This window comes from Falco rusticolus, chromosome 9, assembly GCF_015220075.1.
Source record: "Falco rusticolus isolate bFalRus1 chromosome 9, bFalRus1.pri, whole genome shotgun sequence".
NCBI lineage: Eukaryota > Metazoa > Chordata > Aves > Falconiformes > Falconidae > Falco > Falco rusticolus.
The window spans coordinates 27,179,358-27,197,031 of NC_051195.1; the positions used below are offsets into that span (position 1 = coordinate 27,179,358).

Sequence of the window (17,674 nt, forward strand, 5' to 3'; positions counted from 1 at the left end):
TAACAATCTTATCTCAATCTTCATGTGTCAAGCAAGGCTCATTTAGGAAGTTAACAGAAGCTGCCTCAAGAATGTTGTGAAACTTCAACACTTTAATTACTGAACACCTAGACTTCAGGAGCACCCACAGTTACAGAAAAGAATTGAAGATTTCAGTGCTCAAGTAGAATAAAGTCAACTGAAACTTGTAGCTTGTAGGGCTGTCAAGACTTCACTCTGTTTTTACATGTGTGGTATGGAAACTGTTGAGGAGATTGGTTTTTTTTTTGTCAAATACCTGCGTATAAACTTGTAAGGAGATGACCAATATTAGCAGAATTTTGGTGTATACACCAGGTTGAGTAGTAATTAGTAGTTGATTATAACAATACCAATAAGCCTTTCTTTTTTAAAAACTTGATTCAACTGAAAAGCAGAGAAATACAACCTCCATTCTCTAAAAAACATTTTTCCTTTTGCAAGTTCATCTTAGGAAAAAGCTTCATCGACTGCTAATTCTAAAGATCATTTAACTCACTTAATGTCCATTCACATTGGCTACTTGAAAACAAAAGCAGAAGAGAAAGCAGCCTTTGTATATTTTCCCACCAGGTAAAAAAAACAAAAGGGAGCAGCTAAAGCTATTCTTAGTTTCATTTTCTTATTTCTGATTTTGTATTTTTTATTTATTTTCATTCATAAATTTATTTATGTGCAATCATACAACACTGGAATAAATACACTTCTATGAACTGAAGTGTCCTATTCCATCAGTTAGATTTCTGAACAAGCAGGGTTTTATTAAAAGAGGTTAAACTTGTACAACAACTTATTAACCTAGCATAACAAGTGGCAAGCAATAAAATAGCAGCCAGAGTTAACAGACAGGATACTGCTTAAGTGTCAGCAGCCATAGGTGCTTTTCCTTGCTGCGTTAGTGTTTTCGCATACACTGCACAGAATGCATCACCATGAGGAACAAGTGAATCACAGCTATGCAGTCAGAGCAGATTCTTATCTACAGCACCATTTCATTTGATGGAGAAACTGGAAGACAGACTGGAACTAGAGCAGGAAAGTACAGTAATAGCAAAAATAAATATCTTTGATTAAAATAATTCAATGCCATTACACAGATACAAACCAACTCCTTCAGCTAAAAAGTTGCAGAAAGATAACAGACAAGTCACTTGAAACAAAAGATATCATGCAGGCACCGATATTTGATCTTACAGCTTTGACAGTTTTATCGCAGTATTTTTCATGCAGTCTTTCTACACTTGAAACCTTCAAGCTTTTAAATAAGCCACATCCCACCATTACACCCAAGGACACTGCTTTAATGAAGAACAAGTGGTGATAGTTCCTGCAGCTCTTAGAAAAAAATCTACAGCAATTTTATTGAAACCTTTAACATTGCCTTTTCTGCTCCCTCTTTCAGATTTCCATTCTCATCCTTCCCCCTGTACACATACCAATTCTGATAACAGAAAAAAACCCCACCCCCCCTAAAAATCATTTACCTTAATACAAACCAGTTGTGTTGGGGAATATTTTATTCCGTTATTTCCTAGAATTTTGAGAAACCACAGATGACTAGACTAATAATACTGCCACAACAATTGTTTTCAAATCAGTAAGTTTTCGTGTCTGCAAGTAAAATATAAAGATATACCTGATTTATCATCTTGGACTTCAAATTCTGCACCAGCAGATCCGAGAAGAGATGCACCATGTTTTAACAACCGACATATATCAAATCTGTCAAAACGCAACCGATCTGTTGAAGGTGAATCTTCCATAGGACTTTCTGAGCCTGGTTCTAGGTAGGACATTGAAAATGTTTTTAATTACAATGTGATGAATTTTTTGTTCGAAGTTCTGGCAGAAGATTAGCAAGAGAAACAAGAAATAATTTCTCTCCTCTAAATGAATCACCAGACACACGGCATTTTGATTCAAAAAATGTAAAGGCTCAATATCACAAAGAGACTGAAAAAACCCTTCACAACACACTTAATTGAGTAGGAAAAAATTGTAATGTTTCTCCCTTGATGAATGTAGCTTTTTAAAATCTTGGACACTGATATACCACTATATATCCAGGTCTTCTCTTACACACAGCGCCAACTTGCAGTTTGAACTGCATATGGCATGACACTTGTTTAAAGTGTGCAAGCCAACACCATTTATTAACATATCACAAAAGCCAAACATCCCCCATATTGAAGATGGAGAGTAGTCTTAACAGGTATGGGATAAAGTCAGCTACCAAGGGCTGCTGACAGCCAGTTATCAGCTCTTCTCAAATCTAGCTGCAGGTACAGTGCAGTTCAATACTGATACGGAACAGATTTATTCCGCATAAGGTGTCTTACAAATTCCTGGATTGAAATCACTTCCGAAGTATTCCCTCCCTTAACACTCCAAGATTTGTGTTTTGTGGCTCCTAGTCATATGCCACTTGGTACCCAAAAAGACTGGCTATTCCCTACATAATCGAGCATGCTCACATCCTGAATTACAACCAACGGTATAAATACAATTGTTGCTTACAAGAAAACCAGCATTTAGTTTGGTGTGTTTCATCCCATACTCACATTTACTTTGAAAGCTTGTTCATTTACAGCAGAATGAGTCGTAAGTGCACAAAACACCATACAAAAACACCAACTACCTTTCTTCAGACCTGAAGTTAATATTTCATTACAAATATACAAAAAGAAACAAATGTCTGCATAGCCAGTTAGCCCTGTTAAAATAGTACCTTTTTCTCAGACACACATAATTACCTTTTAAATTTCATGTCCGATAGGCAGATATGCAAGAACTGGACAATGCACTTGCAGACTGTAATTGAATGCTGTACTTCAAGACTGACAGGTTGCCCAATTTCTATGTACAAAAGGAGTGCTCTAAGTAATACTTGGAAATAGACTAGTGAAACTTATCCGTAGTAAGACAGTAGAGTCTACAAATAATGTTATTAAGTATATGGATAAATATGGTTTACTGGAAAAGATTCAGAATTATTCCTGAAAAAACCACCTCTAGTTAATCTGATTATCAATGTCCAAGAGCTCCAACAACTGGATAGAGGGGATCCAGCAGACGTAATATATTCAAGAGTGTTTGGCAAGGTTTCGTACTAAAAAATTAGAAAAAATTGAAGGAACCAAGTTACCACAGAATTTTGAGTCCTTCAGGGATCAGTGCTGGAACCAATTCTATCAGTCTTTAGCAATGAGGAGATTTTGCTACACACTCTTGTCAAGCATGTAGATGACATGATGCCTTTTTGGGTAACCAAAAGCGGCAATAGCACTAAGGAATCCCAGGAGCAATCTTAGAACAGACTAATGGACCAAGAGGCAGATAAGGTGTGAAACAAACAACCTAAACGATGCCTACACAACACCGAATTCAGATCTGGCTGTTAACATTCAAATTAAGATCTTTGAGGTACTTCTGACAGTTTTCTGTATTCACCAGCTTACTGGGCACTGACAGCCAAAACAGCCAACTAAGTCGTGGGCATCATCAGGAAGGACACTGAAAACATGACAAAGTGCATCATTTTGCCACTAGGTATAAATATCAGTAATCTAGAGATGTAGGTACACTGTGTGCAGTTCTGCACATCAAAAAGAGGACACAAGTAAGAAAAAACACCGAGAAGGACAAATAAAAGTTAGCTAAAAGACAAAACAGCTGTCTGCGAGGAAAGACTGAAGAGGCTGAAACTCTTCAATCTGGAGAGAAGTTGCTGGAGGTGAGCAAATATGATAGTTGACAAAAATCATAAAGGTTATGGATAAGGCAAATACTGAACTTGCTTGTCAAATTCTATAGCAACAGAGATACCGAACGAAACAAATTTGAGATCACCTCAAGACAGTTATGAGGGTGTGCATTTGGTTGTTTTTTTTAAACAGTGCGCCACAAAATTCTAAACACAGACAGTGACAAAGGATTTAGAAAAAAAATCACTGACAACAGGTCCCTAAGCTGACAGCAAAAGCAACTCTAACATCCCTAACATGACAATTTCAGATGCAAAGCGAGTACAAACAGAAAAGACTTCAGCAAGCTACCACTTCATCTGCCTCAAAGGTGCTCTGAGGAAGGGAACGGAGAAGAAAAAGTGCGTTTGCAAAATACCATGACAAAGTTGATTGGTTAAAAGTTTTGCCATTTTACTAGTTATTATTCCTTTTATAAATAAAAGCTTTATGAGGATACAGAGCACAAGCATGGGAATCTTAGAAGAAGCAAAGGTCAGGTACATTGCTGTAACTAAATTTGAACATCTAAAGCCAAAGAGGTTTGCTACAGTCCACACATACAAAAAGGTCTGTGCTCATAAAAAGCCCAAATTACACAGTTGCCTTGAAATGTCTCACATCACATTCAGTTTGCATCACATAAACAATGAATTCTACATAATTCATTTAAGCACCACCTTGTTTTGATCTTGGAGTTGGATTCCACTCAGGCACATTTTTCACTATTGCTTCAACAGCCTGGCCAGCCGCAATACGAGTATCCCAGTTCGTACTTCTTAAATACACTAACACCTTTAAGGAGAGATTAATAAAGAAATAAGTACTTGCTTAAAACATACTTTCAGAAAATTCATCAGCTGTTATGCTCTAATAAAACACACTTTTAATGCTATGGATTAAAACACCATTCAAAACAACAAAGGACAAGAAAACAAACCAAGGAAATGCAAGCAGACTTCTCTATATTGCTCACTACTTAGCAGAACACTTGCCATAGCCACACATTAAGAATTTATAAAATACATTTAGTCCCATCGGTCAAACTCAACATCTATTTCCTCCAGGTAATGAACAAGTCTTGAGACTTTTGGGTTTTGCTTTCTAAAATGAAGTGTTCGAAGGAGATTAATAGACCTTAAAACTTTGAAGTCATTTAATCCAAGAAGAGGGGCAACAGGGGTCATTTGAAGCAACGTATGCTCTTCTAAATTAATTTACCACGATGTCTCAAATCTGGAAAAACTATTTCTTTTTCTGAAAGTGGTTTGATATTCATGATTCCTTGGCCACTTTGTTGATACTATCAATTGTGGTGAGGGCACCTGTTCAATAGGAGCAGAACTGAGGTCACTCAGCCATCTCCAGCTGTCAGATACAGACTATTTTTGGTGGCTTTACTAGACTTGGCCAGATTGAAGTCTCAACCTAAAGGAAATCTCTTCCCATTTTTTCAGCCCTTTTAAAGACACGCAGCTTCCTACATTTTTAATGCTTTATCACACAGGTAAGAACCTTTAAAGGCAGGAGCAGAAATTTTTGTAAGGCAGTAAAGCTTCTCTTTATAGAAGAAAATCTAAACTTACAGCAAACACTGAATATCCATACTGAATGCAAAGTGAAACCTCACTTACATAACAATTTCAGAGGCTGACAGAACAGCAGGCTTAACAGAAGAAGCCTCCTAATTTTCTTCAGTCTCCTATTTTCAGAGAATACAAGACTACTATGCTTTTTTCTTCTTCTTCCCACATAATGCATACCCCTTTTAAACTATTTTTATTCTCAACATTAAAGTACTAGGGAGAGGGAAGATGCTTACTTTAGATAAGAGATTATTCAGTTCATGAGGGTGCAGTTTCACTACTTCCCCGAGTTGCTGTGCAGCTGCTTTTCTTGTTACTGGTGTTGTACCGGTGTCCAGTAAAATAAAGAGACGATCAAGCCTAAATATGATTGACAAAACCCAAAAATGTTATGCTATTCATAGTTCAGCTGCTCATTTCTATTAATATTCCCCACATTTTTCAGTTTATCTAATGCAAACGGAAGAAATGTTTGCCTCAAGACTGTCAATTGACAGGGTGACAAACATACTTTCCTCCGAAGAGTAACCATAGTTGTTCTACAGCACACTTAATTCAGCAAGCAAAAAAATGAACAGAGAAACTGTTAGAAGCATTACTTTAAAAAAATCTGCAGTTACAAGAGAAAATTAAATTGTTCCCTCTTTTTTCCATGATAGAACATTTTCAATCTTGAAAAATAAACACTGTTACATTGTAAATTATCTTCACCAAATCGTGTCTGATACAGAAAACAAAAGGCTCAACTGCTTATATTATGCATTATCACTTCTTTTGAAAACATAGCCTGTGATCTATATCAAACTCTGCTTTTCCAAGACACCATAAATTTTTACTTTTCATATATTTTCTCCCTAACTACCTGGAATATATAAAACCAAACCTGTTGTTGTATTTACATCTCTGAAATAATTCAATACCTCTGGCCTTCCCATGAAACACAGGAATTTAACCAGCAAATGTGTTTTCACAGCAACTCTGTATTTAGTGAGAGACCCTGATCATGTATTTTCAGCATAGTTTATTTCTTGTTTAGAGGAGCTACTTGATGAAAAAGTCATCATATTTAAAAAGCAATCAAAATAGAGACTACCTAGATAATCAAATCAATGATGGAAGTAACAAGTGTTCATTATTCCCTCCACTGTAAGTGGGACAGTTAGAACTCTCCTTACAGCGTGCCTAGTTTATCCCGTAGTTACCGGGCAATGTGAGGTTATTACTGAATGTAAGTCCATAATCTGTCCATGTAGTGCAGTCAATTTTCCTTTCTAGCCTTAATCATAAGAATACGAACAATATTGCAACAATACGAAGCTAGAATTTATACAGTAGTGAAGCTCACCTAGATTAGCCTAACAAAATAAGGATTACAGTACCCTGAACTACTCCCCTTCCTCATAAACATGTACCCTAGGTTTGAGTAATTACAGGGTAATTACAGGAAAGGACAAATGTTTTGCTTGTTAGTCTGTTGCTACTAATTACATTTCACCAAAACTGCCTTTAACATTAGCTCCAATACTTAAAAAAAAAAAAGACACCTCTTCCCAACATCACTGGATTTTGTACTTTGACACACTTAAATAGCACTTCCTCCTGAGAATATCTTATAATGTATCACAATGCATTAGAAATAGCAGCGCTACAGAACCAAGGCAATAACGTCACAGAAATACAGTTCCAAAACCCAAATGCTCTCACAACTGGATGTATTAGGTTAAATATCCATTAGACTAAAAAAATTTCTAAGAAAGTATCTCAATTCATTCTAGCATTTTAGACGTACTGATATTGCCAGCTTTGAAACAACTCTCTTCCTACTACTAAAACAGATGAGCCCATTTCAATTTCTGTACATAAAACTGGAGTTTCAATTGCTATGATTTACTAGTTAGCAAATTATTTAACTTACATAAAAATGAAACCCCAAACACATCTAAACCACCACTTTTGTGTGATTAGACCGTCAAGGAGGAAAGCAAAAACTTTACAGATGCAATTCTTCTAAATCACTGATAGTGAACTAGTCAGGAGGAACATACCACGTATTTATTTACCAGTATTTTTTCCTTCTACATTTGACAGTAATAACCCAACCTGATTTGCAGCACTCTGTATTATTCAGTACAAAATATGCTAGCTTGCAGAGCAAGCACAGCTTGCTCTAACTTGCTTGTTCTCACCCCTTTCATTCTTCATCTCTCTGTGAAACTTCAGTGTTCCATACTCAAGAAGTTTGCTATTTAGCACCACCCACTCCTTTAACTATCGAAGTATCTTTTTTTCCATCTCCAAAATCAAGCAGAATGTGCAACTCAGACCACTTCCTCAGCTAGAACTCTTCATGTGCAAAACAGGAGGAAACCACTATGACTGCCTACCCTCAAAAAAAACCCAGTTCAATTCCAATCTTAGTTACAACACTAGATCTTCACTCCTAAACCCCACAACTTTTTGAAGCTGTGTTACTTACATAATACAGTTCATCGTTGGTTTTGACTTTTTTAACCTGCAGTATGCTTGGTTTATAGTTTGTGATTTTTAATTGTAATATGCTTAACTTGCATACAAATGCAAAATAAAACAAAAAAATCTTTCTATTGTCTCACATCACTATAGGAAGGTTTCAGCATTCTACCCCAGCAAAATAAACGGAAACAGGATTAGCAAATACAGCTAACAGTATCTGACCAACAGTACTCCTAGTCACGCTAATCATTCTTTCTTTCCCTCCCCCAGATGCCTCAATGTACAATTCTCAAACAGTTAGCATTTTGGAGCTATTCCTCCTAAGATTCTTAAATTAAGTTCTGGTGTTGCTGCAGCAGAGTATGGCAGAGCCTGAATTCTCCTGCTCTAGTTGGAAGGGTAACACTGAGAAAATTGTCACTGATCAGCGGCGCTAGTTCTTCTACAATTAAAGTTTTTCTTCTTAGTTACATTAAGAATGAAATAATACTAAAAATTCTAAACAAGTTAATTTTGAGGACCTGCAGTTTGGAATCAAACTTCCCCAGTTCTGACAATATTTTCACTCTCAGAATAAACTAACAGCCAGCCTCTAAACTAGTTATTGAAACCAAAGAGGACTAAGTTTTCTTATGGCAGGTGGTTCTCTGCCTCTCGTGCTAGACAGTGCTGTATGGAGAGCACTGCATAGCTCGCATCATTCACCCATGTAACACAAGTCTGAATCAGTGTGGTAGAATGCTCTACAATGCGGATAATTTTTAATTATTTTATGAAAGAGTTTAATACAGGCTGTCAGCAAAGTTGTTCTAAGCATATGGAAGACAAGTGAACAAGAAATACAGGAAGTACTTAGGGGAAGAAAAAAATATCAGAAAGAAAACCAAAGAGACTCCTGGATTGTTACGAAAAATCTAAATACCAACAAATGCTAAAAATTAAATATCTCTAAATTTTTTTTCCCTGCACATTAGCCATAATCAGAACTTAAAAATATAAAGTTCTTTTACCTCATAAGCAACGGTTTAGATAATCCTTCTGGCTGTCATGTTCGAATCCTGAGTCAACCACATCTCACTGACAGGACAGCAGCCACACACTACCTCTATGTGAACTCATTACAAAGTACTAACTTGTTTGAAGAGGTAGATGCCTTTTCCCTCTCACTTGAGACATTTGAGATCTACAAGTGTATTAGCAAGACAGAACTTGGAGCAGCAATTCAAAGTTCTTATGAACAGCATTACATTCAAATTAAGTATTTTTTATTTTAAGAAATACCACATGTGCTTTTACATTGACACAGAGTTCATTAGAAGTGTTTCTGACACAAAGACATCAATTCAGGTGCTTAAGAACAACCATCTTGTAGCCTTTGAGATACCTCAGAATGAGTCATCCACAGGGGGGTCAGCAGACATGACAGAGGATGCAGGAGATCCCAGTCACTCTGAAGCACCAAGGACACATTATACCATCTAAACTGGCACCAGAGACCTAGGCAAGTGAATCCTCCCCACAAATATGCCAAGTCATCAAACCCTGAGCATTTCATTAAAGCACACTAGTTTTGAAAAGACTAAAGCTTGAATTTTTACTTTCAGAACAGAACCACCTGAGAGATACTCAAGAATAATCAGCAGGTCTGTGATCAGGGGGTATCAACTGGAACAGCCATCCCAAATCACACCAGACTTCTACCACTAGACTACTACTACTACAACAATTTTATCTAACAATCCTAAAAAAAAAATACTTAGAGAAAGATTGGAGGCAAGAACTCTAAGAATAAACAATTTGATTTGCATTGCTATTAATCTGAATAGTAAGGTTGGCTGTCATAAGGGGGAACATCTCTCTAATCAACACTGTTATGCAGAATGATTATGTATACAGGCTTAGTTCACGTAACTAAAGGGAGTTTTATGAACATAAGCACATAGAAACGGTTATTGACCCCCAGTCACCAAACATAACAAGTCTTTTGCTCTTCTAGTGCATTATCACAGTAAAGATTATGAATAAAAAAAATTTACAAAGGACAATCATGAGAGCAAGTACTTTCAAAAGAGCCACCACAACTAACTCAGGGGCCTCTCCAGGTAGCATGATGATTACACGTTCTAGTCGCAGCTTTCCAACCATTTTGCAGATTCAGCATTAAATAAGTTAGATTTGACTGTACCCAGGCACAGTAGGCAAACATTGCAACAAATCACCTGTTCTGTTCTTCATGCTAATCTTCAGTTCTTTGCTGCCTAAGGGTATGTCTCCAAACAGAGGGCTGATCTCCATTTGAAGGGACAGCTACCATAATAAAGTGAACCTTATGGCACTTTTGTGGAAACTTGAAGGGCTTTCAAATCCACATCATCAACTACAGAGGCACTGGAAAGCTAGTAGTGGGATAGTTAATGAACAGGTCAAGATACAGAAGTTATCAACACTATCTCCAAATTGGTTCCAAAAGACGACATATGCAGCTGGATTGTACGAAGATCCAGACCATTCCCAGCATAAACATTGTGACTGGATTGGGTCCTCACAGGACTTCAGATGGGGAAACTTTCAATTTCTTGATTTTGATGAGTTGAAGCTTTAAAAGGACAGTGAACTGATGACTGCTGTCAATTAAGTGATGTTCGGACTACTTCTCTGTGTGCACCAAGATGTTTAACTGGCCAGGGAACAGCCTCCGACAGTAAAGGCCAACTGGTGCAGAACAGCTCATAACTATTGTAGCATATCCTCCAACTCACTGAAATTGTGTGACTGTACAGAAAACTTGTGGTGTAGTTCCTAGAACACTCTAATGTCAACCTCTGCCCAGAGCCCTTTGAAAAACTGCTAGCTAGCACCCATCGGAAGGCACGGAAATACTCTTCGGAGTTCACAATATAAATCTTGTTTCAACACCCAGAAGCTTCCTTCCAGACACTATTTCTTAGTACAGAGATAGCCCAGAAACCTAGAAAAGATCACTAAATTAAAATTTAGACATGACAAGGGTTGACACTCACTATGAAATTCAACCTAAGCTCTAATGTAGATGCCTTAGCTTTTCTTGTTGACCTGATAATCCTTTGGTGGTGTTTCATTATTTGGTCAATTCCCAGCTTTGGCAGCTTCACAGCTCAAAAAAACTCAAGCCTCTACTAAAGCACACATAAATTGTTAAACAATCAAGTAAACTTTCCAACATACTATCAGCAAGCAAGAGAAAGATCACTGAACAGAATTCAGAATGAAAAAAAGTGTGATGATACACAAAGGATGGATAGTGATTTTACTTCTCACAGGTGGGAGCCTGTGGAGTAAATAGTTATGAAGGTGGGGCTGTGGACAACAGAGAAATCATCTTGTTTCCTACAAAGCAGTGGAAGGGACACCTGGAATGAAACAAGAGCTCCACGACCACACTGTTCACAGTGTCATATACTGCATGTGGAAGCTAACCAAATACTAAAATTAGTATAATTAATTCCATATGGAATGTGTATTTCATACTTTATATGATCCATAGCATTAGGCTGTAGCATTTTTATTTGTAAACTATTACACATAACTACATCCAACAATGAAGCCCAAAAACATATGACCAATTACATTACAAAAACTGTGAGAAAGAACAGGAAGTTAAAAACAGCTGTAAAGACATACTAATACAAGAACTGTATCAACAAGTTATACAGGGGATGCCTTAGTGAGAATTCAAGTTCTAGCTGCTAGAGCAGGTCAGAATTCTTATTGGAGTGCAATCCTGACTTCCATTTCAGCCCATTAAGTGTCAGAGAAATCTTACAGCTCTCTCTCACTTGGGCAGTCATGCACATGCTACTTCTGCTCCCCCCCTCCACGACCCTGTCGGCACACCCTCCTACAAACAGCAACAGGGCAGGCAGTCCACTGTTCTGGTCTCCAAGTTAATGCCATCCAGGAGAGAAGAGTTACACTATTTCCCACCCCCTTTTTGAGGCAGAACTCCTGTCATCACATTGGTTATACAGTGTCCACCTACTCTGACAGCAGGGGCATATGCCTTCAACTAGTAGTGAAAACATACTTCTTACTCAATTTAACTCTTGCTTTTCATGCAAGAGCAGCCATGAAGTAATAGCTTCCAAACAAGGTAAAAACTGAATTCTTTCTTTAGAAAGTTTGTGGTAACCCCAAAGGAACATTTCTAAAAGGTGCATACGGTCCATAAAAGACTTTGGATAATTTTGGTATTCTGCAAGAACTTCAACCTCCCAACGATGCAGTATTAAACTTGAAATGTTATGCAAGTAATGAGCCAGCCAGGGCAGCCATTTTTCCTGAGAAGTCACAGCCGTACACTTCAAAAGCCCAGAGCAACAAATGAGGACCACATTTTCCAGGAGCTTTACTATCATAGCCTTGTGACATCATTATTTATAATAAAATAAGATGTAGGTTCCTAATCTACAAATTACCAGTTATACACAAATCCAAGTAAACGAAAACACTGAAAACTCTAGAAGCCAATTTTGAACTAACTTATACAGATCAAATCAAGAAGAGCTTGCAAGAGCAGCAAGTTATGCTCTTCACACTTTCTTAGGGAAGTGTCTTGAAAATACCCTGGGAAAAGTTGTTTTTAAGGTATTTAGGGTAACTCAAAGATATACCTATTACATTCAAATTCTTTATTCTTAATGCATCTTACCAGCTTCATTCATTTCATCACATTTGAAAAGCATGTTTGTTCTCCTTGGTGCTGTGAAGGCCCTCAAACATATGAGGAAAGCCAGTAACAGCCTTGGTGTTGGAATAATTATACATGAGGTATCTTTGAACACATTAAAGAAACTTGAAAGAAGTTTTATTACATATTGAAAGGGACTATCAATACTATTATCTACTGATAATCATTCTGAGTAATCTAGAAGCACTGTCATTTCTTTGGCAGTATCACTTTTTCACCTAAATTATTGCAAAAGATCGCTAGAGTGAGCCATTGTATTTATTAACTTGGATCATACACTTCATAGGAATGAAGCTGAAGCAAAACTTTCCACTTCCTTTTTTCCTTCTCAGTTCCACTATCAAGAATTATTTTTATTAGCTATGCAAACACTACGCTACTTCACATATACTTTTAAGACTAGAGACAGGAGAGAGAGCCTACCAAATTAGCTTGCGCATTCACAGAAGTAGTATCAACCTTCCCACCCACTTATACATACTTCTGGAGGATGGTGTTCATTAGTCTTTTTAGCATAAAACTACCGAAGAGATGAGCATTCTATTCTGCAGCACCTTCTGGTATGAGGTATCTACTGTTCTGATTTAGGTCTGTTTTCTAGCATACCATCACAGAAGCATTATAAAGAAGCAGGTCTTCAGTCTGCGTAACAGCAGAATCTGTTAAAACAGGTAAGTATACAGGTCATGCAGAATAAAATACTAGAATCTCTTTTGTCAATAGAATACAAACAAGTGATAATTATTTTCAAGATCACCTTATTAGAAAGCTGCAAATTCTCAATACAATTTTTGAGATACTTCAAAGCATTTCCAATATTTGCTTAGATCTTCCTGAACAGACTAAGGTTTTGAGAAATGTTTTCAATTGACCAAACAGCAGAAACTAAACTTTACTGGCAAAAGCACCACTTGATAATTTACTGGTTTGCAAATGTAAAAAAACACCCTCCCCCTACCTCCAAAAATAGTTCCAATACAGAAGTAATGCTAATGAAGTTTTTCATTCATATCAGTGTTTGGTATGCACACAGCAAAAACAATGGGCCTTGGAGAAAGATTAATCCAAACCAATTCCTCCCTCGCTCTCCACACTTGCATAGTTAAAATCATTCAATGACAAAGTGTTATGTTGGTCCTTCAAAAGCAAAGTGAACTGCAACTACCTAGAGGAAGAATGCAGATCTCTACAAGTAAGCGGAGCTGGTACAGAATCTGGAACAGCTACGCCTTTAACAGAAACATAGTTGTAGTAAGTAAGCATACAAAACAGTTACTTGTAATATGTCTGAAAGGACCTTAGCAATTCTGTGTTCTGAAGTAAAAGGTGAAGACAAGATTTATTTATGAAATCAACACTGGCATTATATCCTCAGTGCTCCTACGGTCCTGCAGCCAAAAGGTTCATTTGTCAAGAGCTGCTGCGTAACTTAAAAAGGATATGGATGGGTTTTGCCATATCTATTTAAAAAAAAATGCCTGAGGTGAAATTTACATAGTATCATTTCTTATAGTTTTTGAAACATCAGGGTTCCCCAGAAATAACCAAGATGTTACAACGCTCCAAAATGTGTAATTCTTTCACCTATTTTACATGTGGAATTGAAACAATTCTATAGCAACTCACAAGTATTAGAGCACCTTTATTGAAGTTCTGTAACTTGTGTAACATTCTGATCTATACTCTGAAGCAATGTATCACATATGACATTATAAAAACACCAACTCCTTTTAAGTGCTCCATGCTGTAGCTTAGAATGACCCCTATCCAAACCCGAATTTTCTTTTCTGTCAGTTACCAGACCAAAAAGGCATTAGCTACATCTTTACATAGAGCACTACTGCTTTTCACTAAAGCCGTGCAGTTTTACAGAAATACAGAAACATTGGTAACTGAATTTGAAACCAACCTTCACAGTGGACACAACAGCTGAAAAGCTGTGTCTTGGCATTCCAGTTAACCCCTGTATCACACATATGTTAACACAGTTATTTAAGCAGACTGCCCCAGACCTAAAGTAGTTAGAATACTACTCTATTTAACATGATGGGTTGCAGTAGTATTTTAACAGCGATAGTAGCCTTGGTGCATCAGTCCTCACTACTCCCACACTTTTATGGGCAGCTTTGGACAAAAACAAAAAAACCCACAACTAATGTATAACAAGTTGATAAAAAGTATGAATGGAATAAGATAAAGGGATACTTTGTAGAAACTACAAAGCTCAAACTAAAAACACCTGCTACTAGAAGTCCTAAGAGGTGTACTGCCGCTATAAATTTGTATTAAAAATGGATTTCCGTCATAAATGTGCACGCCTTTAATTTGCTACATAGAATTATAAACTTTCATGCACAGCTTCAGGAATAGAACTTACTTTTGTTATAGCACTTCAAAAGTACAGAGATACTACCAACACATGATTTGAAGTTTATCTATCACAAGATTAATTTGGACTTATGGTTTCCTTTAAACTACCCTGTTAGGAAGCTTACTATGTCCATTTCACACACACAAAAAAAAGATGGCAGGAATTTGTGCTCATTTTTTAATAAAGCAGCCCTATTAAGACATACCTCTGTATCTGTAAATACTTCAAACGCTGGCACACCCCAGCGCACATGTGTGTAAGCAGATACTATCCAACGTCTTGAGGCAGCGCCAGAACACACTAATCACTTTTCTCCATGGGGGCCTGTTTTATTTCGGTTACTTTACAACTAAGGGCTCTGAAAAGCAAAACGGTTTCTTGCCAGGTTTGGAGACTCTGTATTGCTATCCCCTGTTCCCTAGCAGCTCGATCCGTGGACGGACGGGCCAGCACAACGAAGCTGTTGGATTCAGAGGGCAGCCCGAGACGCCCCAGGCAGAGCCCTGCGGCCCGGGGACGGGAGGGGGCTTCCCCGTGCGCCGGGCACGGGAGCCCCCCCAGGCCAGGAAGCAAACCCCCGCGGCCACCCCCATCCCCACCGAGGCCGCCCACAGGCTCCCGAGGGGCGAAGGGGTGGAAGCCCAGCACCCCTCTTCACCCCCGCACCCCCCAAAGCCAGGCCACACGGAGGGCCGGGGACTCGGGGCCGCCGCTGCCGGCCCCCCTTCCCCCACCCTTCCCGGCTCCTACCGACCTGGAGACGGCCATGGCCGCCCGGAGCAAGGCCTTGCAGGAGGCGAGCGGCGGGGCAGCGGGCGGGGGGGCTGGCGCCGCTCTGCCAGGGAGGAGGGCGCGGGGCCTAGCTCGGGCCTCTCGGGCGCCGCACCCGGCCTCGGCCCCGCCGGTGATCCGCGGGGAGCGGCTGAGTACAGCTGTAGCCGACAACGATCAGAGTCTCGCTCCCCCCAGGGGGGCAGCAGCGGCGCGGCCGGGAGCAGTGCACAACCCTCGGAGCGCAAGTTAAAGCTTCTATTCCCCCATCGCCGGGGCGAAGCCTAATGCCTGGTTTTATATGAGCAGCCATCTTGTATTTATTCCCTTCCTCCATGATAGCCGCTTCCTGATTGGCAAGGACGCCCGGCCACAGCCAATGGAGAGAGAGCTTCTAAGAGCGAGGAGGGCGGGCGCACGCAGCGCCCGGACTGAGCAGGACCGGCCATGGAGCCAGGCGAGCCGGCTGGCGGGGGGGCGCCGGCCTCTAGCGGGGCGTACCATCTGTGCGTCTTGAGGGGGAGGCTCCAAGGAGAGCGCCCCAGTCTCTCACGCCGAGGGGAGAAGAGAGGCACCGAAACGCGACATACGCGCGTTTCCTTGCCGCCACACCGGGAGGTGGTGCTTCTCCCCTGCCAGCATGACGGCAGAGGGCGGCGGGAACTCGGCGAGCTCACGCAGCGCCCCCCGCTTTGCAGAGGTGCGCTGTCCCTCGGCGTACCCCTGGTGCTGCGGTGCGGACGCTCTGCCCGCAGAGACTACAGCTCCCGGCGTGCAGCGCGCCCAGCGCCGCGCCCCTGCGTGGGGACGCAGCCCCGGCGCCTCTAGGGGCCGGGCCTGGCCGAGCTGGCGACCGGGGGCAGCAGTCGTGCAGGGCCGGTATCTCGGCCTCCCTCCCCCGCAGGGAAGTGGGCGCCCGGCGCCGGTGGTGGCCACACGGTGGTTCGCTTCCGTTACTCACAAGGCTTTATTAACGGCAACAGCCCCCGCAGCAGTCAGGGAGCACCTGAGCCGCGGCTCGGCCTAATCACGGCGGCCTCGTTCCTTTCCACTTCCTGTCGCCTCCTTCCCTGAGGTGGCCGGACCGGCCCCGGGCGGCCTGTGGGGCAGAACGGGGCTTGGGGGTGCCCAGGGTTCCCCCGGCAGTTCCCCCCGCCAGGCGGGCAGCTGGGCGCCGTTTCCTTGACGCCTGGGAAAGAAGACCAAGCTTTCCAAGTGCATGCTGTCAGCTTCCGTCAGATGTAGAGAAATATAAATGAAGAAATCAGCTTTCGACTAATCATTTGAATTAATCATCCCAGACCGGGACGTAAATGTAGCTGATGTACATAACCTTTCATGTGATAAGTTGAAAACACAATAATAGATTTTTCTTTCCTGTAAGTGATGCATAAACTTGCATAAATACATGAATTTGCATAATACTGCATGATAAGAGTTTTCCTTTAAAGCTCATCATGGTGTGTATTTCATACCAAACTTCTCTATAGGGATTTTTGCTGGCCCCCAGCCTTTCTACCTGATGGTTTCCCTTTCCCTGTGGTAGTTAACTCTTTGTGCATGGGTTCGCTCATTCATTCTTTCCCGTCTTAACATGTGCATACTCCAAATAGACATACTAATGCTGCCTGCATGTTTGCTGTTTTTTTATAGTTCTATAAACAAGACACCGGTGCGTAATACCTCAATTTAGTCTTGTCCACGCAGGTCCAGCCTATACTCCTCTGTAAGGTTTGCCCCAGGTGCCTCTTTCCCATCTGTTCCCTCTCCTTCCTTTGGTGGGAGCTCTGAGGTGACTAGTGACTAAAAGTTGCTAAAGTGGCAACCAAACACCAGCAATATCAGTTAGTGCAAGGCCTCTGCATCACACAATGTGGCCGGAACAAACCACAGACTTCATGTTCAGTGGCAGAGATGTTTTTTGTCACAGTGCTACACTCGATGACCCAGATAACACCTTTTCTCTTCCCTGTCATGGCTCTGATGT

General features: G+C 40.4%; 1 protein-coding gene across 4 annotated transcripts in view; it reads right to left on the reverse strand.

Moving 5' to 3' along the window:
• BTAF1 (B-TFIID TATA-box binding protein associated factor 1) overlaps positions 1 to 16,022 on the reverse strand; it is a 47,336-nt gene extending 31,314 nt beyond the window's left edge. Inside the window, exons 1-5 of one of the 4 annotated variants that reach the window (XM_037399188.1) lie at positions 15,671 to 16,022; positions 15,122 to 15,274; positions 5,584 to 5,707; positions 4,442 to 4,556; positions 1,655 to 1,801 (exon numbers count right to left, since the gene is read on the reverse strand). In XM_037399188.1, coding sequence (XP_037255085.1) covers positions 1,655 to 1,801; positions 4,442 to 4,556; positions 5,584 to 5,707; positions 15,122 to 15,168 — 433 coding nt within the window. In that variant the 5' untranslated portion in view covers positions 15,169 to 15,274; positions 15,671 to 16,022. Of the gene's footprint in view, positions 1 to 1,654; positions 1,802 to 4,441; positions 4,557 to 5,583; positions 5,708 to 13,026; positions 13,117 to 15,121; positions 15,275 to 15,670 lie in introns of those variants that run through there. The other 3 variants (XM_037399191.1, XM_037399192.1, XM_037399190.1) reach the window with 3 other exon arrangements.
• Positions 16,023 to 17,674: the final 1,652 nt, after the last annotated feature.